At 48.7% G+C, this 23,214-nt stretch overlaps 1 protein-coding gene across 3 annotated transcripts; it reads right to left on the reverse strand.

Annotated features, from left to right (window-relative positions):
- Positions 1–1,215: 1,215 nt before the first annotated feature.
- On the reverse strand, positions 1,216–23,214 carry SLC15A4 (solute carrier family 15 member 4). Of its 3 annotated transcripts, none has more exons than XM_021707222.1 (7): positions 22,915–23,214; positions 18,916–19,026; positions 18,371–18,448; positions 17,197–17,365; positions 7,245–7,400; positions 5,602–5,760; positions 1,216–2,348 (listed from the first exon to the last, which is right to left on the reverse strand). In XM_021707222.1, the coding sequence occupies exons 2-7, from the start codon at positions 19,024–19,026 to the stop codon at positions 2,200–2,202; spliced, it is 822 nt and encodes a 273-aa protein (XP_021562897.1). In that variant the 5' UTR covers positions 22,915–23,214; the 3' UTR covers positions 1,216–2,199. The 3 variants fall into 3 exon arrangements, with proteins under 3 accessions (XP_021562897.1, XP_021562896.1, XP_021562898.1); XM_021707221.1 differs by having other exon boundaries at positions 18,916–19,084; positions 22,915–23,208; XM_021707223.1 differs by lacking the exon at positions 18,916–19,026.

The raw sequence follows: 23,214 nt of genomic DNA on the forward strand, positions 1-23,214 counted from the left end.
AAGGCTGTTTCTCCCGAAAACTAGCCCCATCCCGGGCTACCCAGGGGCCCCACAGATGCTCTAATGAGAACAAGAGATGCTCTGATCATCCAGGCAATGACCAAGGTCTTAGGATCTGTGTCAGGAGCCGGGGTCACGGGGTCAGAGACCAAATGTCAGCACACGATTCTCCCAGTGCCCCATCCTCAGGGTGGGAGGAGCTCCTTGCCGGGGACCCTGGCAGACACCAAATGCCTACTTCTGAATTCTCACAACACCACAGGCTGCTGCCCTGATTGCTGTCGATCCCTCGAGTGACTTTCTGGAGAGAACGCTTCCCCATAACACCAAGGGGGTACCTCGCCCAGATGCCTGGGCTGACCAGACAGGCAGAAGGACCAGCCTGTGCAGGGTCTGGTGGTCCACTCACCCCCACTGCCCAGGGCACCTTCAGCACAGGAAGGGTCTGTGAGCTCACACATGCCCTGCTTCCGCTTTCATGGCAAACTCCTTACACAGGAAGATCTATTTCTGACACCATGGCTTGGTGATTTTTAACAGGTGACATACCCTGAAGGCACGAAGTCTATCTTGGAGAGTGACATCCTTCCTGGAGCAGTGCTTTTATTGAGTCAGGGGTCATCTCTGTTGCCCAGGCTGGAGTGCAGTGGCATGATCACAGTTCACTGCAGCCTTGACTTCTCTGGGCTTGGGTGATCCATTTCCTCAGCCTCCCGAGTAGCTGCGACTACAGGCACACGCCATTGTGCCCAACTAATTTATTATTATTTTTGTACAGGTGAGGTCTCACTATGTTGCCCAGGCTCGTTTTACTTTTTTAAACCCACACTCACATCTCTGGCCCCTTCAAGACCCAGGGACTCAGTGAGAGGCATCTGTCTCCACTCTACCCTAACTGCATTGGCTGAGACTTCCTTGTTTTTCCCTGTGGTTTTCCTATACTTTGTATTACAAAACAAACAACAACGTGAGGGTTTTTTTTGGTGTTTTTGTTTCCTCCAAATGTTGAAACTGCACTTCCATGCAGAGCAGGCTTGGGAAGCAGTCCAGGCAGGAAAGCCCAGAGCCTATCAGGAGCGGGTGCTCACCGGACCTCCGTTGGTCCCCGGCTGAGGATGTCTACACCCTCAAGCGACGATGATTTGCTAATCCTCACGCAGCCACACGTAAGCGCCAATAGATGGCGGCTGAGGACAAACCACGCGGGGAGCTGGGTCATGGTCTCAGACTTGAGATGCTTTTAATAATAAAGTTATGCCAAAATACAGCAGCAAATACAGAGTTGATTATTAACAAACTTAGAACCCCAGAGACGTGTGAAACAACAATACAAAAGATGGTGACTAATCAAACAGCTCAAGTTCACATTAACAATTTTTTAAATCACACTAATTCTTTCCAAAAACATGTCTTCCTCACGCCCAGCCATGAGTGGCCTTCAGCCTCAACGGTACCCAAATAAACTTACATGTCAAGACTCATTCGGTAAGGACTAGGATACCCTGTAAGTCATTCAGATGCTTGAGATAGGACACATGGTCTCAAATAATTCTTTAGTATGTTTTTTCTTTGGGGAAAAAAAAGTAATGTCAGTGGCTAAAAATTAAGTATGTTTGGAAGCAGCAGAGGAAATATATTCACTACCAGCCTATACCAGAGAACTGGGCAATGGCAAGATTTGTGGCTTACAAAAGACACCATAAATACGGCATTTATGTAAAATCCTGCCGTATCTGACCGTGCTTTTGTCTCAGGAAAAAAAAATCCTCACTTTCCTGAATACAAGTAGATGCTTATTAATTTTTTTTAAAGTGAGATCAGATGGCTGTGGGAAGGAAGTGATCACATTTATCTAAGAAACTGGGACGCCAACCAACACGTGCAGCCTCCCAAGACCTTGCAATCTCCTCTGTGAGTTTTTGTGGAAGAGGAAACACAGCTGCGGGGTTCAGAGACCTTTCGTGACAAGAAGCGACACGTGCGGAGCCTCTCTTCTCCTCCAGGAGGGCCCGCGTGCCAGGGGACAGGTTGCAGGAAGGCACTTACCTAGCTCATCTGGGCAGGGGAAACAAGAAGCCAGTCGGGCAACAAGTAAGTCTCAGAGAGTCAGACATTCTGCAGGACTTACACCCGACCACTCTCAGTGCTGCCCGGCCAGTGCCAGGCATGTCCGTCTAGGAAGCCTGGGCCCCAGGAAGGTCAGGCCCTCCCACCCGCAAGCCCAGCACCCGCTCTCGATCGCTGGCGGTCGTACTTCACAGACACGATGAGGAAGAGCAGGAGGGTGGCTCCCTGAATAGCAGCCAGGAGGAAGAAGTAATAGTTCAAGTAGCAGCCATTGATGTTACCTGGGGAAGACAAGAAAAGGGGTCAGTCGAACTCCTGGGCACCCTGAAAGATTCTACCACCTGACCAGGCTCCTACAAAGTCCATGGAAACTTAACTGTGGTCACGAAAGGAAGGTGAGACACTGTGTTCTCCACATACTTCAAGGGCACCTGCCGCTCATTTGCTTAAAAAGGTGAGACTCCCTTTCCCCTGAAGGCCTTTTCAAAGTTGGGCTACTCTGAAACTTCCTTTTTCCAGCTGAACAGATCATTCATATCAGATGCTTCACAACCTGCTCATCAGATAAGCATAATAAATAAATGAAACATGCATGTTTGTATGATACAAGCTCACACGTTTTTGAAGAATCCTCACTCACCAGGTTACAGACAGTAATTTCCCATGTCTGTTGATCTGGGAAGAAATCTGCTAATACCTTGAATTTCCACCAGACTAAATAAAGTTTATTTTTTTGACTAATGTTTTAAAATACTGGTTTAGCCCTTACGACCTGCCAGGCTCCAAGGTGGGCAGGCAGTGGAGACACAGATCCACTCCCCCGAGCCTGGTGTCTGACGTCACGACTATCCCAGCATCAGCATTTGAGGCTATGGTGACAAGATGTCACTAGTATACCAATGGCATCATTTCTGAAATATGAGTCTCCCCAAATAGAGTCATTTGAAGCTTGAGGGTGCAGGGTGCTGCCTCACCTGACCTGCATGGCATGGGTCACCAGGACACTCGGAAGTGCAGCCACCACCCAGGAAACCACCACCCTGTGCTTTCCTGGGCCTCTTTACAAACCGAAAAACACAGAAACGTGATGAACGTCGGGGTTTTGACACTTGATAAGACAGACACGGGCCCCAGAGCAACGAGAGCATCTGTCCACCAGCCCCACGCGCAAGATACGGCGGGCACAATTCACGACAGCCCCGTGTGGCAAACATCGCCAGTCAACCGCAGAAAGGCCAAGTGGCAGGGACAGGCTTGTGCACTGCAACACCCCTCGGAAGGCACCAAGCGCGAGTTCCGTGGAGGCTTCACAAGCCCAGTGCTGGGCAGAAGAGGAGTCACTCCGAGCCCAGGACAGGCGGGGTGGCCTACGGCGGCCAACGCAAAAACTGCTTATTGGGGGGCAGCCAACTGAGGAGATGCCAGGAGGCTTCGGAGACACTCTGTGCACAGGCCTGGGCACACACCTGAGCTACACACCTCAGGCCCATGCACTGGACACAGTAGCACAGGTTCCCCAGTTTAAACAACTCCAGTACAAATAAAGGGAAGAATGGGCAGCTGGGGGGACAGAGGAGGAGGAGGCAATGTCACAAACACCGCTGCACCCTCCCCGCGCAGTCCGGCACCTGTTACCTCAACAATGCTGACACCGGGAGGCAGGGAAGCAGGGAGGCAGGAGCCGGGAGGGCAGAGCCCAGGACAAAGGCCCACCATAGGTGCAAGGGCGTGTCTGAGCTGCCTCTTTCAGACACCCGGAAGACCTCCCCCACCAAGCCCTCCAGCACCTCCTCCGGCAGCCATGTGCCCCAAGTGGGAGGAGGCGGGAAGCTGCAGGGCTTCCCTGGGCCCCCTTCCCAAAGGCCCCCGCCCCGCAGCCCGTTTCTCCAGCCAGCACAGGACCCAGCCCTCCTTGCTGGTGTGAACCAGAGGCTGCTGTGCAGTGAGGGCTGCTGGGAGGCACTGGGAATGCCCCACATCCCACGCACGTGTGCCCAGCGCACGGGTGTCGGTGAGAGCCAAGGGGGAGCTCACACACAGCCTCCAGCAGGCCATGCAAATGAAAGGTGACCTCAGATGCTAAATCAGTCACGAGGGGTTAAATGCCTGAAAACCAGTGCAAATGACAAAGCCCAGCCCATCCTTCACGATTCACTTAAAGATAGGACAAAAACAAAGAAACAGCATCTTCCTCTTAATGACAGTAGCTGGTCTTTCTTTGAAGGACACCTGTTCCCTGGACTACAAGAAAGCCGTGACACCCAGAACCCACTGAATCCCCAGACCTCACCGAGCCACTGGACCTCACTCCATGGACTGTTTGTCCTTAGAGGGCCGATCATGAGACAGAAACCCCAGGTGGCCTGCCCTCTTCAGAATGAGCCCCAGGCCTGTCAAGAGGCACTAATGCAGTTGGACATCACTGGATACGGTGTCCGAGGGACACTGGTGGTCTGGGCTCTGGGTCTTACATTAGGATTCCACAGGCCTACGCTCACCTGTCAGGACAGGAATGTGGACTCAACCACGGAAGGGCATTGGGAATGGTGCAGTTTCTACAGAGAAGCCCCTCGATGCTGGCCAGATTTTCAGGGGGATTTGTAAGCTCCAAGTGGCTAAGCACTACCAGACCACAGCAAATGCTGTGCCACCACACAAAGACATGCAACAGGGCTGTTTTCACAGATATATTAATAAGAAAAAGAAAAAGAAACCATCACCTCCTGGGTCCATTTGAAAGCTGTCATAAATCTAGAGAAAGCAGAACTGATCTTCTGTGAGTAGTCAGCTCAACACTCAAGATGCCACCTACTGGTATTAACTGCAGAGCTCTCTTATGGTTGACCATGAGTAAGATGCTTATTAAAAAAGACAACTTAGGCTGGGCACGGTGGCTCACGCCTATAATCCCAGCACCTTGGGAAGTTGAGGTGAAAGGATTGCCTGAGTCCAGAGACCAACTGAGGCAACTTGGCAAGATCGCATCTCTACAAGAAATCAAAAAATAAGGCGGGCATGCCTGTAATTTCAGATACTTGGAAGACTGAGGTGGAAGGATCACCTGAGCCCAGCAAGTCGACGCTGTGGTGGCCATGAGTGTGCCACTGCACTTTAGCCTGGGCAACAGAGTGAGACTTCAACTAAAAAAAAAAAAAAAAAAATCAACTTATTGTTTATCCTTTGCTTTTTAATACCAGAAATTATAAAGACACTGTCAGGAAAAGAGAGAAAATACAAAACCTAGTTAAATAAAGGGAAATCTGCGAAATGAATTTCATCTGCCTCGGGAAGATAGGGCCAGACGTCAGGTGGCGAAGGGTCCCCTGTCGAGGATGTTCCCAGGAGAGCGTCACCAGAGGGTCACAGGGATAAGAAGAGAGACCATGTCTCTCTGGAGAAGCTTCTAACAAGGCAGGAAATGCAAGCACACTGGTGTCCAGCGCAGACAGGAAGCGTGGACACGCAGCTCTGGGGACAGGCCTCTGTGTTCACTCAGATACCTGAGCCACTCCAGGAACACAGGGCTGCTCTTACCGAAGTCCGTATGGCTGCTCATCCATCCAATGGCTTTGAGGGACACCAGCGCCAGGAGGCCCGAGCCCACAAACGAGCCGACGCCAGAGAAGAAGAAGAACAAACCCATGATGGCACTCTGCATGGACTTGGGAGCAGCCGAATATGCGAATTCCAGGCCTGAGGAAGAAGAGGGCAGACTGTGGAGGGAGCACTTGACACAGCATCGGCGTGCTTGCTCAAGGCAGGCCAGGAGCAGGCCCTTGTGGGCCGAGGAGTAGGCAGGTGCAACTCTCAGGAAGGCCGGGTGGGCTCAGAGGGGAGAAATCGCCGGTCCCGAGCCTGCTACTCAACCCCCACTGACACCCCTAGTGGGCAAAGGCAGCCTCCTCACTCTCAAACGGCAAGCACTGTTGTGTGGTTTGTGGGCTCTTAGAATTTTACTTTTCTTTATAGAAAGAGACCAAAGAGACAACATTCTCCTACAGTCTCAAGGAATGCAAGTTTGAAAACAAAGCACATACAGTAAAATGGGAAATCTACTTAAGAATACTGTTTCACAGGCAATTTTAGCAAGACCGTCTGTAACTTAAGATCTTTTTTCTTTTTTTTTTTTGAGAGACAAGGACTCGCTGTGTTGCCCAGGCTCATCTTGAACTCCTGGGCTCAAGCAATCCTCTTGCTTCAGCCTCCCAAAGTGCTGGGATTACACGCATGAGCCACTGCACCCGGCCAAATTCAGATTTTTATAACTAGACACAGAGATATGCAATGGACCCAACATGAAAGACTGTTCTGCTATGAATGCCTCCCCCCAGAGTTATCAGCCGATTCTGCACGAGGCTTCTGAGGGGAAACCACTGCCGACCACCTCCCACATGACCCACCCAGTCTGACATCCCTCAGTCCTCTTGCTCCCAGCAGCCAGACGCACGTGCCCAGAACACCCGTGCCCAGCCACTATGGAACCTCACTAACGGGAAGGGGAGGCCTCCGAAGCATGTCACTTAAAAATGAGCTCTGCACTGGGAGTGGTGGCTCACACCCAGGGGTTCAAGACCAGCCCGGGCAACTTGGTGAGACCTCATCTCTACAATAAATCAAAAAATTAGCTGGGCATGGTGGCACGCGCCTGTAGTTCCAGCTACCTGGAAGGCTGAAGTGAAGGATTGCCAGAACCCAACAGGCTGAAACTGCGGTGGCTATGCACGCCCCTGCATGCCAGCCTGGGAGACAGACTGAGACTCTGACTCAAAAAACAAACAAACAAAAAACAGAAAACGAGCTCTGCTTCTCCACATAAATCTAAACTCTCCCCATGGAGCCGTGAACGGTGCCTTCAGCACAGCCAGCACAGCAGGTGAGACTGCGGTGGGTCAGGAGCAAGGAGGACGGGTCCCACCCAGGGCACCGCCCGTCAGCCCCTGCTTCCTCCTCTCCGCACCCCTGAGGCGGTTAATGCATTTTCATGAAAGACTTTTGGAAGACTGCTTCTGCACTAAGAGAGGGGAGCCTCGCCTGAGTATTAGTGTTTACTAACCAATCCCATTCCAGGCCACAGGCAAACACTCAGCAGTGCTAGCTAGGTCCCAACGGTGTGATAAGAACACCGAGGTCATGCTGCCCGTGACTAGACTCGGGCCCCTGACCCACCGCAGTCTCACCTGCTATGCTGGCAAAGATCTCGCTGATGCCAATGAGCACGTACTGTGGGACCTGCCACCAGATGGGCAGGTCGGCAGCATGGTAAACGACGTTGCCGATGGTCTGATTGATGGTCTTCTGCTTAACAAGGTCCAGTCGTTTACTTTCCAGAATTCCTAGAATTCATAAGTAGGTTAGCGGATCATTTTCAACATGTGCAATTAGACTAAAAAAACTAGATGTGTGCTACATCCACTGGTGACTGAAAAATGCATGAAGGAAGATCGCCCATGGCAGCATCCTCAGAGCCAGGGCCGCATAGCCCCAGCTAGCTGGGCAGGCTGGGCCACCCCACACCGGCTCCATCTGGCCTTTCACCACATGCTGGGCAACGGATACTCGCCCCGCTGACCCGCTCCTGAGAACAGGGACTGCCCACATTCTCTTCGCTTCCTTTAAAAGGGGGAGGAGCAAAACCTCAACAGTCCTGGGAAAAGAGTAACCGTGCTGGTCTCTCAGCAGCAGGGAGTCAAGTTTAAGCTCTCTCCAATCACAGTGTGAATTTCATGAGATCCGCCAATTTATTATGTCGTGACAACAACTAATAACAACAACACTGTCCGATCCTGGCACAGGTGGGATTGACCTTGCAACAGAGTAGCTGACTGCACAAGTCACCTCTGCTCCCCACACACTGAGGCCGCCCCACAGCTGCAGGCTAAATCACCGCTGTTCGTCAAGTACAAAGAAGGACCTGGGAAAAATCAGCAAGCGCTGGACGGCAACCCTTCACAGCACTAAACTGAGCCAGGCAAAGACCACAGGCTGCCATCATCTGGGGGCCAAAGTCCTCGGGCGACAGAGAGCAGCAAGATTCATTTTAAAGAATTCTCACTGCAAATGAAGTAACAGACTCTCTAACACTTAACGTGTATATAAAATACATATGCACTAAATATGTATGAGTAAGAAAAAGGTCTGAGAAGAGGTTGCTGGAATGAGCATAATTAAAAATGCTCCCTGGAAGACCAGGCGTGGTGGCTCACGCCTCTCATCCCAGCACTTAGGGAGGTGAGAGGACTGCCTGAGGCCAGGGGTTCAAGACCAGCCTGGGCAATTGGAGAGACCCCATTTCTACAGTAAATCAAAAAATTAGCTGGGCGTGGAAGCACATTCCTATAGTTCCAGCTACTTGAAAGGCTGAGGTGGAAAGATTGCCTGAGACCAGCAGTTCAAGGCTGCAGTAGCCATGAGCACTCCAGCCTGGGTGACAGTGAGACTCCGACTTAAAAAAAAAATTTCCTTGAAAACCTGAGCAGAAGGGAGGAGCAGGAGATGCACAGGACAATGAAAAGACGGACTAGCACCTATCCCGAGCCCTATCTCAAGTGAAATGCCCGCAAAGAGCAGACATTCAGAGTCCAGCAGAAAGAGGCCTCCCAGTCACCCACAATGCTTCCAGCAGGAGCACCTGGAACATCTCACTGGAAGGGAGTCGAGGGACCTCGATCCTCACACTTGTCCTCCAGTGGAGACATACAGGTGCAGACCCGGGTGTGGAGAGCCTTTAGCTGCTTTGGAAAGGGGCACTGGAGGGCACCTTAGCCAGGCAAGGCTGGTAGTGACAGCAGGGACTGTCCCCAAAGGGCAGCCTTCCACCCTGACGGGACACTGGGCAGCAACCACAGCTCTAAGCCCCTACCCTGGCACCAGCATCATCAAACCCACCGAAGGCACCCCCACTGAAGGCACCACAGGCTCCCCACCCCTGCCGGCTCCCAGGCCTGCAGGTGCCTGCACTGGCCCCAGTCCTCCCGCCAGAATGCGACTCCAGCGAGTGTTCCGCCTGCGAGGAGGGGCACGTGCCGCCTGCGGATCGATGCTCCAGCTGAGCCAGCTCTCTGCACAGGCAAGGACCGCGCTAAGGACACAGTATGTGGGAAGGGGGGCTTCCACGCGGGTACAACAAACAGATTGCACCATGTGAAGAGGAAAGGGCCTGCACCTGACTACTGGCCTCGTCCGGCAGAGAACAGGAGACTTCTGGCTAGAAGCTGCTTTGTAGACGTACTGCCCAAGAAAACACAGACTATGTGAGACTTGGGACGAAAGGTGACAAGGAAGTGAGAAGTGCTGGCCCAAAGGGAGACCCAGAAACGGGACCTCGCACTAAACAAACTCAAGTGAATGGACACGCATCACCGGGAGCCTGGGCAGGAAAAGGAGGCATGCAGTCGGGGAAACACCCCACGGCCCAGCCCAAAGGAAGCTGGGGCAAGGTGGTGGAAGTGACCCTTCGGGAACAACTGGGGCTCCCAGATAGTTTGGAACAGGACACCGAGAAGCAGCCACCAGGCCCAGGGACAGGGCCGTTCCCATCCACTCAGAAGGCAGAGGGAATGGAACGCTGGGGAAGACGCAGGACGACAGCATCCACAGCCCAAGATCACAGAACCTAGAACAGGCCAGTCTGCCGAACCAGCATGGAACCACACAAGAGGGACGGGCTACACAGGGACACCACGGGGGAGAAGAAGAACCAGGAGAAACGGCGAGGGAGCAGCGGGCACCGTCCCCCGACTGCCTCTGCAAAAGGGACAGGCTCTGTGTCCCACCGAGACCCCTCCTTATGCACCGGGCACAGTAAGCAGAAGGGACGTAGCACCAGGCTCTCATCAAGACAGGAGGAGGCGGCTGGCCGGCAAATGGCAGGGCGGGGACAGGCATCAAGCCTGCTGCAATGCTCCCACATGCTCCCCTCCCGTGTTACCCACAGAGAAAACATAAATTGTGCGCTCTTACGGCAAGTCAAATGCCATCAAGTGCTAGACATACAGCCAGACTCTGACAGGGACACACCTCTCTCCATTCTCATCCAAACGAGTAGGCCAGAAAGCCTCAAGTTGGCACAAGGGTCACAAACTAGAGCCACCGGTGGAAACCCAGGCCCTGACAAGTAGTTCCTGAGGTCCATAACACACCAGGTGGGATGCACTGAGGCAGACACAGACATGCCTGTCCCCCTGGGGCTTCGGTGTTTCAGTCAGGTAAACACAGACACTGTTGTGTTCCTGGACCACGTCCTCATCTCTGTGACCCAGGCCCATTACCAGTCCTGAAGTTCAGAGCCCCTGCTGTAAAGGACCTGGTTAACACTGTGGATAGGATTATAATAGACCTATCATTTTATTCAGCACCCTTGAGACATTTTTATAAAGTGATATTAGGCCATAAAGGAAGCTTCAAAGTTCCCACTGCAGGAATTATAAAACCATAATCTCTCCAAACTCCACAACAAAGTCAGCCATCATTATCAAAAGTATAAATAAAAACATCAATATTATAACATTTTTAAATTCTCTGAAACTACTCTTGGATCAAAAGGGAAATCAAGTTGGTCATGGTGGCTCATGCCTGTCATCCCAGAACTTTGGGAGGCAGAGGCAAGAAGACTGCCTGAGTACAGGGATTTGAGATCAGCCTGGGCAACTTGTAGACCTTGTCTCTACAATAAATCAAAAAATTAGCCGGGCATGGTTGCAGCTACTTGGAAGGATGAGGTGGAGGGATCATCTGAGCCCAGCAGGTAGATGCTGCAGTGGCCATGAGCGTACCAGGAAACCAGGACCACAGAGAAAGCAGTACAGTGAACATGCTAATGAACCAAAGCATATGGAACCTAGTCAAAGTGGTAGTAACAAGCAAATTCATAGTATAAATTTTCTTTCTTCCTTTTTTTTTTTGAGTCAGAGTCTCACTCTGTCACCCAGGCTGGAGTGCAGTGGCATGCTCACGGCTACTGCAGCCTCGACCTGCTGGGCTCAGGCAATCCTTCTACCTCAGTCTTAGAAGTAGCTGGAACTACAGGCACATGCCACGACACCCAGATAATTTTTTTTTAATTTATTGTAGAGACAATAACCTCGTCTCTATAAGGTTCCACAGCTGGAACTATGTTGCTGAGGCTGGTCTCAAACTCCTGGGCTCAGGCAATCCTCTCGCCTCCACTTTCCAAAGTGCTGGGATAACAGGAATGAGCCACTGTGCCCGGCTAAATTAACTTTTCATTGTTAAAGAGTAAAGAATAAGTAAGAGTAAATGAAGAGTTTAACTTGATATATAAGAAAACCACAAAATAAGACCAAGATAATGGAAATTAATCTCTGAATTCTTAATTAGAAAATCTCAAACTGTAACAAAACACAAAATTTTAAAGCCTTGAAAAGAAAGTAGTAAAAGTCAAACTGATATTTGAGAGATGCTCATATGAAAACATTTTAAAATACATACAATTCTGGCAAGACTAATACAAAAAGGTATACATGAAACTAGAAAAGAAGAAGGAAACAGACTATTTTTAACTCCACTCTAAACAATGGTTTTTTTTTTTTTTTCTTGAATCTGAGTTTCACTCTGTCATCCAAGCTGTGGCACAATCACAGCTCTCTGCAGTCTTGGCCTCCTGGGCTCAGGCGATCCTTCTGCCTCAGTTTCCTGAGTAGCTGGGACAACAGGCACATGCCACTATGCCTAGCTAACTTTTTTATTTTTAAATTTTTTTGTAGAGACAAGGTTAGGGTCTCTACAACCCTATGTTGCCCAGGCTGGTCTCACAGTCCTGGGCTCAAGCAATCCTCCCACATCTGCCTCCCAAAGTATTGGGATTACAGGAGTAAGCCACCATGCCATACAATGTTCATAAAATTAAAGACAATAAATCGTTCACTAGGAATTTTTTTTTAAGAGCTTAAGTGACTCAAGAGAAAACAAAATCTAGACCAAATCAGAGAGATGAAAAAGTTGTCAACCCAACTTCCTCTCAGAGAGGTAATGAATGGACTTAGTCGGGACAATTCTCATTACATTAAGACATTCTCCTACCTGAAGAGATGACGACGAAGAGCTTACCAACTTGTTTTATAAAGCTGTATCACCCTGACACCAAACCTTGACAAAAACAACCACAGACTGATGCCAATCATGGCTGTAGGTGCACAGGTACTAAATAACATGGCTGTAGATGCAGATCAAAGTGCCAAGTCAGACGCTTTGAACAAACAAGCTTTATTTTAGAAACTTAGGACCAGTTAACAATCAGGAAGCAAATATAAAGTAGAGGGGAGGGGAGCATGTATATATATGTCTTGGGTACCAAAAGAAAATTTTTAAATCTGAGAAAAACTCAACATTTACTCCTGCCAAAAACATTCAGTAAACTTGAAATAAAGGCTGGATGCTTAACATCATCACAAATATTTATTTCAACCAGGCAACAATAAACTTTAAACTTAACAGTGAGATGTTAGAGGCGGTCCCACTAAAGATGGGGAGAGACTGAGGTTGAACAACTTTCTAAGAAGTCTAGCCAACACTGCCAGACAAAGAGACAGATGTAATCATCAAGAAGACAAGAAAAAAAACTATGTTATGTGAAGACAAAGAGACCATTTGAAAATAATTCAGCAGCCGGGCTCGGTGGCTCAGTCTGTAATCCCGCGCCTTTGGGAGGCTGAGGTGAGTGGATTGCCTGAGCCCGCAGGTTCGAGACCCACTCGGGCAACTTGACGAGACCTCATCTCTACAATAGATAAAAAATCAGCTGGGCATGGTAGCGCACGCCTGTAATTCCAGCTACTCGGAAGGCTGAGGCGAAAGGATCGCCGGAGCCTGGCAGGTTGAGGCTGCGGTGGCTGGGAGCGGCCACTGCACTTCTCTGGGCGACAGAGTGAGACTCCAACTCAAAAAAAAAAAAAAAAAAAAAGAAAAGAAAAGAAAACAATTCACCAAGCTGGGCACAGTGGCTCATGCCTATAATCCAAGCTCTTTGGAAGGTGGAAGTGAGAGGATTGCCTGAGACCATGGGTTTGAAACCAGCCTGGGCAACTTGGCGAGACCTCGTCTCCACAATAAATCAAAAAATTAGCCAGTCGTGGTGGCATGCACCCGTCATTCCAGCTACTTGGAAGGCTGGGGTGGAAGCATCACCTGAGCCCAGCAGGTCGAGGCTGCAGTGGCTGTGAGCGTGCATTCTACCCTGGGCGACAGAGTGAGACTTCGAATCAAAAAAAAGAAAATGAAAATAACTCACAGAAGCTCTTAAAATATTATGGAATCCTACATACAAGTAAGCAAAACTATATAGTTAGAAATAAACCGAACATCAAGTGTGCAGACCCTCAATAAAGAAATGTATAAAATTTTGCAAGATTCCATAAATAAAATTAAAGGGAAAAATGTTTTAATGGAAAAAATATTCATAAGCAGGAGATAAAATTTGAAATCCTTGGGCAATAATGATTTAATATATATCAACACAAAAAAGAAAAGACTCTGAGAAAAACGGGCACAACACAAACTGCACAGAAGAGAAACAGCTGATGAATTTTGGGAAATAGTCATAAACCTCACAAATAATATATGTTAAAACAATTATGTACCAAGTTTTATCACTTCAGGTGAGCAAAGATTAATAGAAAAAAATAATCAGCACTGGCAACAGTAATCAGGACTCTGATAAAGGACACTTCACTCTCGCACTCTCATACCAAGTACTTTACCCTAAGAAAACAGGAGGACAAGTGCAAGTATATATGTATGTATAAGGTGCGTACTCAGCTCTGACTGAAATAAGAACACACTGAAATCAACTCATATTTTAATAAAATAATTTTGTTTTAATAATTGAATTTTTAAAATCTCGCCTGGAAATACTGCTTTTTAAAATATAACATTAAAAAACAGAACAGAATGGAGTTGTTACGAAGCACAACGAAGCGTGCCATACATGGGAAGTGGCATGTGTACAGCATAAACGCAGCAGGTCGCCAACCAGAAGCAGTCTGCTTCATTTCTTCTTTTAAGAAGAGCCTCGGCTGTACACAGAAAATGTAAAGGAGATCAAAATAGCTGCAGTGGTGTCTTCAGATGCTGCGATTACGGATGAATTTGGGCCCCGCCTTACACCTGCATCCTTTTAATGACCATGGATTGATTGCATAATGACTTTTAAAAACTCTTTTTGGGCTGGGTGTGGTGGCTCACGCCTGTAATCCCAGCACTTTGGGAGGCTGAGGCAGGAGGATAGCTTGAGCCCAGGAGTTTCAGACCAGGCTGAGCAACATAATGAGATCTCACCTCTAAAAACAGAAAGAAAAAAAAAAATTAAGCTATATTGAGCTGCTCCCTTCCATGAGCCAAAAATCTGCTTTAGACTGGGCATGGTGGATCACACCTATAATCCCAGCACTTTGGGAGACTGAGATGAGAAGACTGCTGAGCCCACGGGTTCAAAACCAACCTAGGCAACTTGGTGAGACCTCATCTCTACGATAAATCAAAAAATTCGCCAGGCATGGTGGCACGTGCCTATAGTTCCAGCTACTTGGAAAGCTGAAGCAGAAGGACTGCCTGAACCCAGCAGGTCGTGGCTGCGGTGGCCGTGATTGTGCCACTGCACTCCAGCCTGGGCAACAGAGTAAGACTCTTGACTCAACAAAAAAAAAAACACCTCTTTTCAGATGAAAGCTATGACCTTTTTTCTGCAAAAGGCACTCGGCTGACCCTGCCTCCCTCTCAATATGTCCGTCATGAACTCCTGCCTAGCAGCTGCGGCTAACAGCACCCCAACAACACAGCACAGCAGGAACAGCACAACCCGCGAGGTAGAAGGATCCTGGGGTGCCGGGAGGGGGTCGCCATCTTTTGCAAGACAGTTCTGCCACACAGACCAAGGCCTGGACGGGACACGACGACACTTCAGCTCCCTGCCCCACGAGTGACGGCATCAACCACGAACCCGAAACCGGAAGCACTGGGATGCCACGGAACGACAGGAGGCTCAGGAGTCGACGGAAATCACACACCACGATCACTTTATGGCTGTCTCCACGCGTGTGATGGAAATCATAGATACCCTCGGGCGGTAGAGTGATGAGCGTTCCGGAGTGAGTGCGAGTGCGCGTGCGCGTGCGTGTGTGTGTGTGTGTGTGTGTGTGTGTGTGTGACGGCTCGTCTGCATTCTGCCCCCCATAGCCAGTTAACATGCATAACCTGTATTGCACTTCCATGGTTTTCCTGTTTATTTTTTTCTAATCAGGCTCAGACCGGCTTACACAACAGGATTCACTTTTACCGAAGCACAAAAAAGAGTGTAAACGGTGTGTCTAAACAGCAGTGAGCGGCTGCAAGGAAACTCCAGCAGGCCCCTATTTCCTTCCCCAGGCTTCCAAGCATCCTTTCCTGCAATGAGTAGCTATTTCTCTAGTAACTGAGAGGTCGCCTGGCTTCAGTCAGCACATCCTGCAGACCCCAGTACTTGGCTAGCACTTTCTAGGAGGTGAAATGACGGAGCCCTGACAAAGCCCAACTGAGAAATCTCAAGGGGCGCTTGCCTGCCACTCGTCTCCTGCACAAAACACATCAGAAGCCACCAGCACGCCAACATGATTCCCAGGGTAGCCCACAGACACAATCCTGCCATTCATGAGGCAGAGGGAAGAAAGATTGTGCAAAGGAGCCTGAACAGACAGTCTGTAAGAAAACGCCTCTGGAAACCAAGCTCGTCTCCTTCCCAGGCCTCGCCCCGTGTGGTCCTGGGGCACAGAGGGGATCCCAACCTGGGAAAGAAGAGACGCCGCTGAGGAGAAAGCTGAGCTGTGTCGGGGTGGGGCCACACAGACAGACACAGTATCCAGGCAGCGACTGTGCCCCTGCGGTAGAGTTCGGCCTGACCGGGGTCCGCGGCTGGAGCCCTGTTCTTGGTTAGTCCTCACCTGCTCTGCTTACCTCCCCAGGGTCCACAGCCTGGGAGAAGGAGCCACCAAGAAAGCACACAGCCCAGATGTCATTCATATACGACCTCACTTTAATTACCTATCTGAACACAAGAAAATAAGATCATCTTCTAAAATGTCCGGGGCACTAGAAAGTGATTTCCTAAGCCTCGGGACCAATTTCCTTGACTCTGTTAAGCAATGTATCAATATGTTCACTCTGGTAAGGTACAGGAAGGTGGCATTGTTGGAGAATATTAAATCCATTTCAGCAGCACTAAACGCTGAATTCCTCACAACCGCAGATGATATAGTGGATTCAGGATCATCCGCTCTCCTTTTTTCATTATATAACTAAGCTACTTTATCATTTAGTGATGTTCAAACATTAATGAGGGAAGAACTTCAAAGCAAGCTGATTGAGTCAGCAACACCTCAGCTCTGTCAGCAAAAGATAAACAATTCATATTTCAGAATACAAAAATTACCATGACAGAAAGGAACTCTCATGAAAATAACTCTCCTCACTGGAATCTGTACACTCAGGCTTTAGTTCTTAACTCCTGTGGGGGGAGGCTGCCCAATCTAATAGCATTTTCTCCAAGAAAATGCACATGGAATTTTATGTAAAAAATTCAAAGGACTAAAAGGCACCCTGGTGCCAACTAACAAACCTTAGGGTGACTATGAGAAGGCAGAATACCCATCCTTGAGAATTATACGGCACCTTTAATTTATAAAAATGCGTCTATCCAGCAACCAATAGTCCAATTCTACATCAGTAGGTACAGAATTTAATTTAGTCCAAAATCACTTTTCAGAGAACTTCAGTGGCTTTAATTCTAGAAGGAAAGTGACACATCCTTACAAGAGTAATTTTTAATTTTGTATAATAAAAAACTAGAAAAGATGCTGGGCCCAGTGGCTCATGCCTGTAAACTCAGCACTCTGGGAAGCCAAATCAATAAGACAGCCTGAGCCCAGGAGCTCAAGGCCAGCCTAGGTAACATAGAGAGATGTTATCTCTACAAAATAAATAAACCGACAAATAAAAAAATTAAGACTAGAAAAGGGCCATTAGGGGTCTTTCAAAGCACACACACTTCCTGAACAAAGCAAGGCACGGCCGACTGTCTCACATCCTGATCCCCACAAGGGCCCAAGCCAGGTCCCAGCAGAAATGAGGGGAGCTGCTTCCTACCCGCAGCAAAGGCAGAGCACATGACAAAGAACATGCCCACGGCGATCCTTTTCAAGGACGATGGGAGTAAGCCATGTCTTCTCAAAATGGGGTCGACCAGCTTGTCCTTCAGGGGTATGAGCAGGAGGATGAGCACAGCGTCGAACATGGTCAGCCAGGCAGCTGGGAGCTGGGAGAGACAGGATGCGGTTACCCTCCCACACCGTAGTGCCATTTGTCCGACAGCAAACGTCTAGCAGGAGAAACTCATTTAAAGAGCAGTCCCTGGCCAGGCACAGTGGCTCGTGCCTGTAATCCCAGCACTTTGGGAGGCAGAGATGAGAGGACTGCCTGACCCACAGGTTCAAGACCAACCTGGGGAACATGGCGAGACCTCGTGTCTACAATAAATTAAAAAATTAGCCAGTCATGGTGGTGCGTGCCTATAGTTCCAGCTACTTGGAAAGCTGAGGCGGATGGAACACCTGAGCCTAGCAGGTGGAGGCTGCAGTGGCCATAAGCGTGCCACTACACTCCAGCCTGGGCAATAGAGTGAGATTCTGACTCAATAACCTCCCAGGGGGAAATTCTCTGTCTCAACACAATGGAACTGCGATAAGCCTTATTTCTTTTCTTTTTTTCTGAGCTGGAGTCTCACTCTGTCACCCAGGTTGGAGTGCAGTGGCACACTCATGGCCACGGCAGCCTCAACCTTAGGCAATGCTTCTGCCTCAGCCGGCCTTCCAAGTCGCTGGAACTATAGACACATCACCACATAGGCTAATTTTTGTGATTTACTATAGAAACGAGGTCTCACCAAGTTGCACAGGCTGGTCTCGAACTCCCGGGCTCAGGCAATCCTCTTACCTCAGTCTCCCAAAGTGCTGGGATTACAGGCTGAGCCCCCATGCCCAGCCAGAAAGCCGCATTTCTAAACAGATCTGTATTTGTTTTTCTGTGCTTGAAGGGAAAAAAAATCAGATGAAAAATATTAAGGAATGCTGAACTGATGTTAACTCAACTTACTCTATCAAATGATATAACCAACAAAAAGTATCTAAAATAAATAAAAATTCCATTTCAGTTAACAATGCTTTTAGTTCCTGTGAACCAGTGACAGCTATAAACTCACAGGAGGAATGCAAGTGACAATAACATCCAGGTAGAACTTCCAGATCATGTCATTTGTTCTTACCGTATGTGGAGTGGTCGTAATACTTGAAATTTCCGGAATCTTCAAATGAAGACTCTGCAAAACATATGTCGTCTGCATCTGGGCATAAAGAGCAGCATCGTTATGTGTCAACCAAGTGCGCTTTTCAAACACTCCACACAGACCGAGCCCCTCCCCTAACTAAGCTCTGAGCTAAGACACAGCAATGACTCCCAGGAACAGACGGTGGCTCAAGTTTAAAAACAGACAAGTCAAGGACTTCGTCATCATAAAAGTCCTCTAGAGATCAGTTTTGAAAAAGAACAGCCAGTTGTCCAAACGAGAAAGTAAATTAATAGGAAGGACTGGAAAACAGAAGCATACCTGTTCTTAGCTTATTTTTTGGAAAGGTTTTCAAAATATTTAAAGCAGCCAAAATGAGTCCATAACCAAAAAAAAATCCAAGATCCTGATACTCATGAGAAAAAAATCACCCAGCCCCAAGTACTGCAGTACTGGCCAAACAAGAGCTGGGGCGAGGCTTCACGGGAAGAGAAAGGAAATTAAACCTGTTTGTCACCACTCACTTGGAAATACACTGTCCAGTAAGGTATCAAAGCCAAGAAAACAGGGACAATCTTGACCAGAGCTTTCACATCTTCCACTGTATCTTCTGTAAAAGGCCCTCCGTGAGACATCTTACATGAATCAAACAGACTTTGTTTAGAAGATTGCTGAAAGACTCCAATGCCTTCACTTTGGGAAATAAAATGAAGGAATTAGTTTTCTTCCACCCCCAGCAATCAGTTATTTGGTCACAAATTAAATCTGGAGGCAGGAAACCAGCTCACTGCACTGCATCTGCCCTAGCTCATCCGTCGTGTGCTAACTGCACAAAGCACACACCACAACCTACTTTGCTTCTAAGCAAAACGAATGGCCGAAATAGCTGACCAAAGGGCTTTCCAGGCACAGTGTAACGGCTACTGCCATTTTTAACAAGACCAGGGGTCCTGGGGCTGACAGTCTGAGCCATGGCCGGTCCCGGCCCAGCAGCCTCTGTAAGGATGCCCATAGCATGTCCAAGCTGGAACGACACCAGCTGTCTCGCTGGGCTGGTGTCTGGAAAAGGATGCGCTGGACTAGTCAAACTTTTAACTAGCTGGCTTATCAGATGTCGGCCTGACAACAAACACCAACGCTGGTAAGTAAAACCATGCTGGTCTACTCTAAATGGAGTCACCGGCCTGATTCCAAGGGAGAGACAGGAACTCTACCATCTCTCAGGTTAAGAAGAGCTGGGGCAATGCTATGGCCATGATGAGGACATCCCCGCCTCTGCCCCGACAGCAGCCACAGGGAACATCAGTGCACCCTGCCCCTGTGTGCTCCGTGGGGTGGGGACTCAGACCCAGGTAGCCTGGGCTTTAGAGCCCGAGGCCCTGGCCCCTGCAGGACCCACTGCCCTGCACTCTGCCTATGTGTACCACGTCACACAGTCGGGCACGGGCAGGGCACTCCAAGTTTCACGCCTCACTCTGGTCCTGCTTCATCTGAAAAATAAGTAAGTCCCGCTAGACAGTTCCAAACCCTCTAACGGGGGAACATGAACTAAAGATCTTAGTGGTAAAATAGGAAGAAAAAAACGGTACACATTATTCCAGAAAACCAGAAATATCAGGAGATAATTACTGTTCATGGCTTCTAATTCTCGGACTCAGAAATAGCAACTGTTTGCCTTCCAGTTTATAAATTCGTGCCCCATTTTACTAAGATGCCACTACCTTATTTTTGTCATATAAAGCTAACATTTTAGGTCTGGACATTCAGAGTGGGGAAAAATTAAAAGTCTGAAACCTACAACTTAATGTTTTAGTCAAATTTTAGACGAGAAATCTAAATTCACTTCAGCAAACATCTACTGAGTGCTCGCTGTGCCCTGCACTGTTCTAAGTGGGACTGGGATAGAAAGACGTTTGTAAAAGACAGGATTCCTGTCCCTAGTCAGAAAAAACACTCAAAGTGAAACTCTAAACTCCAGACATTAGTCTTGCTTTTACTTGAAAACACTCATACCTTCAACCTTCAACTGCTATTCTTTTTTTTTTTCCAAAAAGGAAATTTACAGTCGTTATGTACCTAGTACAAAACCAGTACAGTGACTTACCACATCATATTAAATATGTGTTTCTCTGAAACCATGTAAATGCCAAATAACAAACCCATTTTCACACAAAGAATCATTCACACAGGTTACTGGTTGTTACTTCTGCTTTACATCATTAAAATATTTTAAAAACTGCTAAGTCAATATGCAATTAAAAGGTTACCTGCTTCACACACAGCTAGTGTTCTATTTTGCAACGTACAAGGGTCTGACATGAAGCCACAGTCACAAATGACATCAGAACATGGACAAGAGCCCACTGCTCCTTGACCCCAAAGTTCAAGACACCCGTGCCCCGAGTCTCTCTGCACAGGCTACATGTCCCCTCCAGGAAAAGTCTCAACTCAGTGCATATCTCAAAGAAGTTTTACAACCACTCCACTCCAGTCTGAAGAACTGAACACATTTCCATTTCTCATTTAATATCAGCATTAAATCATCTTCAAAACATAGGCCAGCCTGGAGCAGAAACCGAGACCAAGCCAGATGAAATCAAGTGCCATCACTCAGGATGACTGGACAGACAGGCTGTTTACACCTCCTCAAGGCACCCGTCCCACAGAGACTGCTGCCAAGACCCTGCCCACAGCACCCTGCTCAGCCTCACTTGAATCCCGTGGGATGAGTTCATCTTCAGTGAACAAAAAGGAAAGCTGGGCCTGGCAGGGTGATCGACTCACCCCAGGTCACAGAGTCAGTCCATACAAAGAGCAGAGCTTGAGAGTTCTTTAGACTGTCCACTTGTCTGCAAGCGAGTCCTTTTTTTTTTCTTGTTTTTGCACAAGAAGACGTCTAAAACAAATCTCATGGAAAATCAGTTTCCTAAGCGAAAGTAGCTCCAAACCCTCTTCACCCTGCCACTGGTGCATCAAAACCCAAATCTGTCCACAGAGCAATGCTGTTTTCTTGTAGAAACGTCTATCAGGCATCACCCACACAGACATGCTGAAACTGTAAGGTTGGTCCTGAAAACAGCTGTAATTTGCTAATGGGTACTTAATTTACAGAACAGACATCTAGGGTACAAAATGCCGCTCTTGTCTAATAAAAACAAGGCCCTGGCAAAAGGCTAGTGTCTGCTGCCAAGACTGGGCTGCTTTCATGTTTCACAATTCCTTAGAGTGGCGCAGCATTTGTGGTGTGGTAGTGTGGAAATGCAAGTATGAACACCACAAGGACCCACCAGCATCTCCAGGGGGTCACCCAAGTGACAAGGGAACGTGCCAGCACTGCATCTAGAGCAACTGGGGAAATGAGAGACGCTCAGCCTGCAGCAGAGGTGGCCATAGGAGCTATTCTGGTGCAGTTCCCACCTGCCATGTGGAAGGAGGACTAGACGCATCCATTATAGCTCCAAGGACACAAACAAGACAAACACAGACAAGTTGCAGGGAGGTAGAGTGCCAGTCACCTGCGAAAAATGACCAGCAACCTGCGCTGTCAACCCACAGCATGATGCCCTGAGAAGCAGGGGCGCCCCTGGCTCCGTGACCAACCTCCCACCCAGTGGTCATCAGGAATCCTTAAGATGTTCCAAATATCCCAGGAGGAGACTGACTACAAAAGGTCCCAGAGACTGCTCGGGGGTGCTGGGAACCCTGCATACCTCGACTGCACTGTCCAGCTGTCCTAATTCACAGAACTGAACAGCTAAAACGGGTAAATTTTTATTACATGTAAATTACACCTCAATAAAGAACAGCACAAAAATTTCCACGTTCTCTTCTTGGGCTACAATCTGGACTTCTCTTTGTTAACCTGCATCTGACGTCAGCAAACATCAGCTACAGTTTGCCAGTGACTTGGAGGGGACTTTCCATGTTAAAATCCCAGTTCATGGGGTTCTGAGTGCTAACACTGGGTAAGTCCCAGGAAAACATGTGATCTGGTCACCCTAACCACAGCACAACTCTCAGAGACTGCACTTGTCAGACTGACTGACAGGACCACAGGCAACAGAGTCCATGCCAACCTGGCGACTGCCGACAGCTAAGAGGCAGCACCTTACTTTGTGACAAGGGGAGAGAGGCACCCACAGCAGCAACTGCTTATGTATTTCAAAGTTGTTTTGCGATAAAAAGAAATGCATCTGGAGCAGGCATTCTGTCCACGCCCTCTGCAAATGTCTACCTCTCAATCTGCCACTAAGCAGCCACGGGCTTCCATCTGTCCTAGCAGAGAGGGCCAATGCACCATCACATGGAAATGTAAGCCAGGGTCAGGCCACTGGCCAGAGTCCAGGACGAGGAAAAGAATCCCAGACCTGCCTCCTCGAGCGAATGCTGGGTTAAAGGAGACAAGACATGTGAACCACTCAGCCCAGCACACAGCAAGCACACAACACACCTGAGCTAGCATGGCCACCCAAGTCACTGCTAAGTCCTAGCCACCTGAACTGTGACGGGAAGAAAGTGCTCACCCACTGCTGCGGCACCGCCCACCACGCGTCCGGGCACAGCAGGAGTATGTCAGTATCCTGAACACGTCGGTGAAAGCACTGCCGTCGGGAGGCTTGGTGATGAACACGCTCTGGCCGCAAAGGAAGACCACCAGCGCAAGGCCCACGCACACTGTGGGGATGGCGTAGCCAGTCACAAAGCTGATGTTCTGCTGGATGTAGGCAATGCCCCCTAAAGACAGGATGGCTCCCAAGTTAATGCTCCAGTAAAACCAGTTGAAAAACCTCCTGGTGGCTTCCGGACCTCGGTCTTTAACCTGG

The sequence above is a fragment of the Carlito syrichta genome, unplaced genomic scaffold (assembly GCF_000164805.1).
Source record: "Carlito syrichta isolate Samal-C Ts95f unplaced genomic scaffold, Tarsius_syrichta-2.0.1 Scaffold316442, whole genome shotgun sequence".
Lineage (NCBI taxonomy): Eukaryota > Metazoa > Chordata > Mammalia > Primates > Tarsiidae > Carlito > Carlito syrichta.

Excerpts from the sequence above, each read along its gene's own strand:
- SLC15A4 (XM_021707222.1), bottom strand. The coding sequence starts at position 19,026 with ATGTCTCACGGAGGGCCTTTTACAGAAGATACAGTGGAAGATGTGAAA. Across the intron at positions 7,401-17,196 it reads GTGCTCTGCCTTTGCTGCGG|GAATTCTGGAAAGTAAACGA; the intron begins GTAGGAAGCAGC and ends TATGAATTCTAG. Across the intron at positions 2,349-5,601 it reads GAGCAGCCATACGGACTTCG|GTAACATCAATGGCTGCTAC; the intron begins GTAAGAGCAGCC and ends TGTCTTCCCCAG.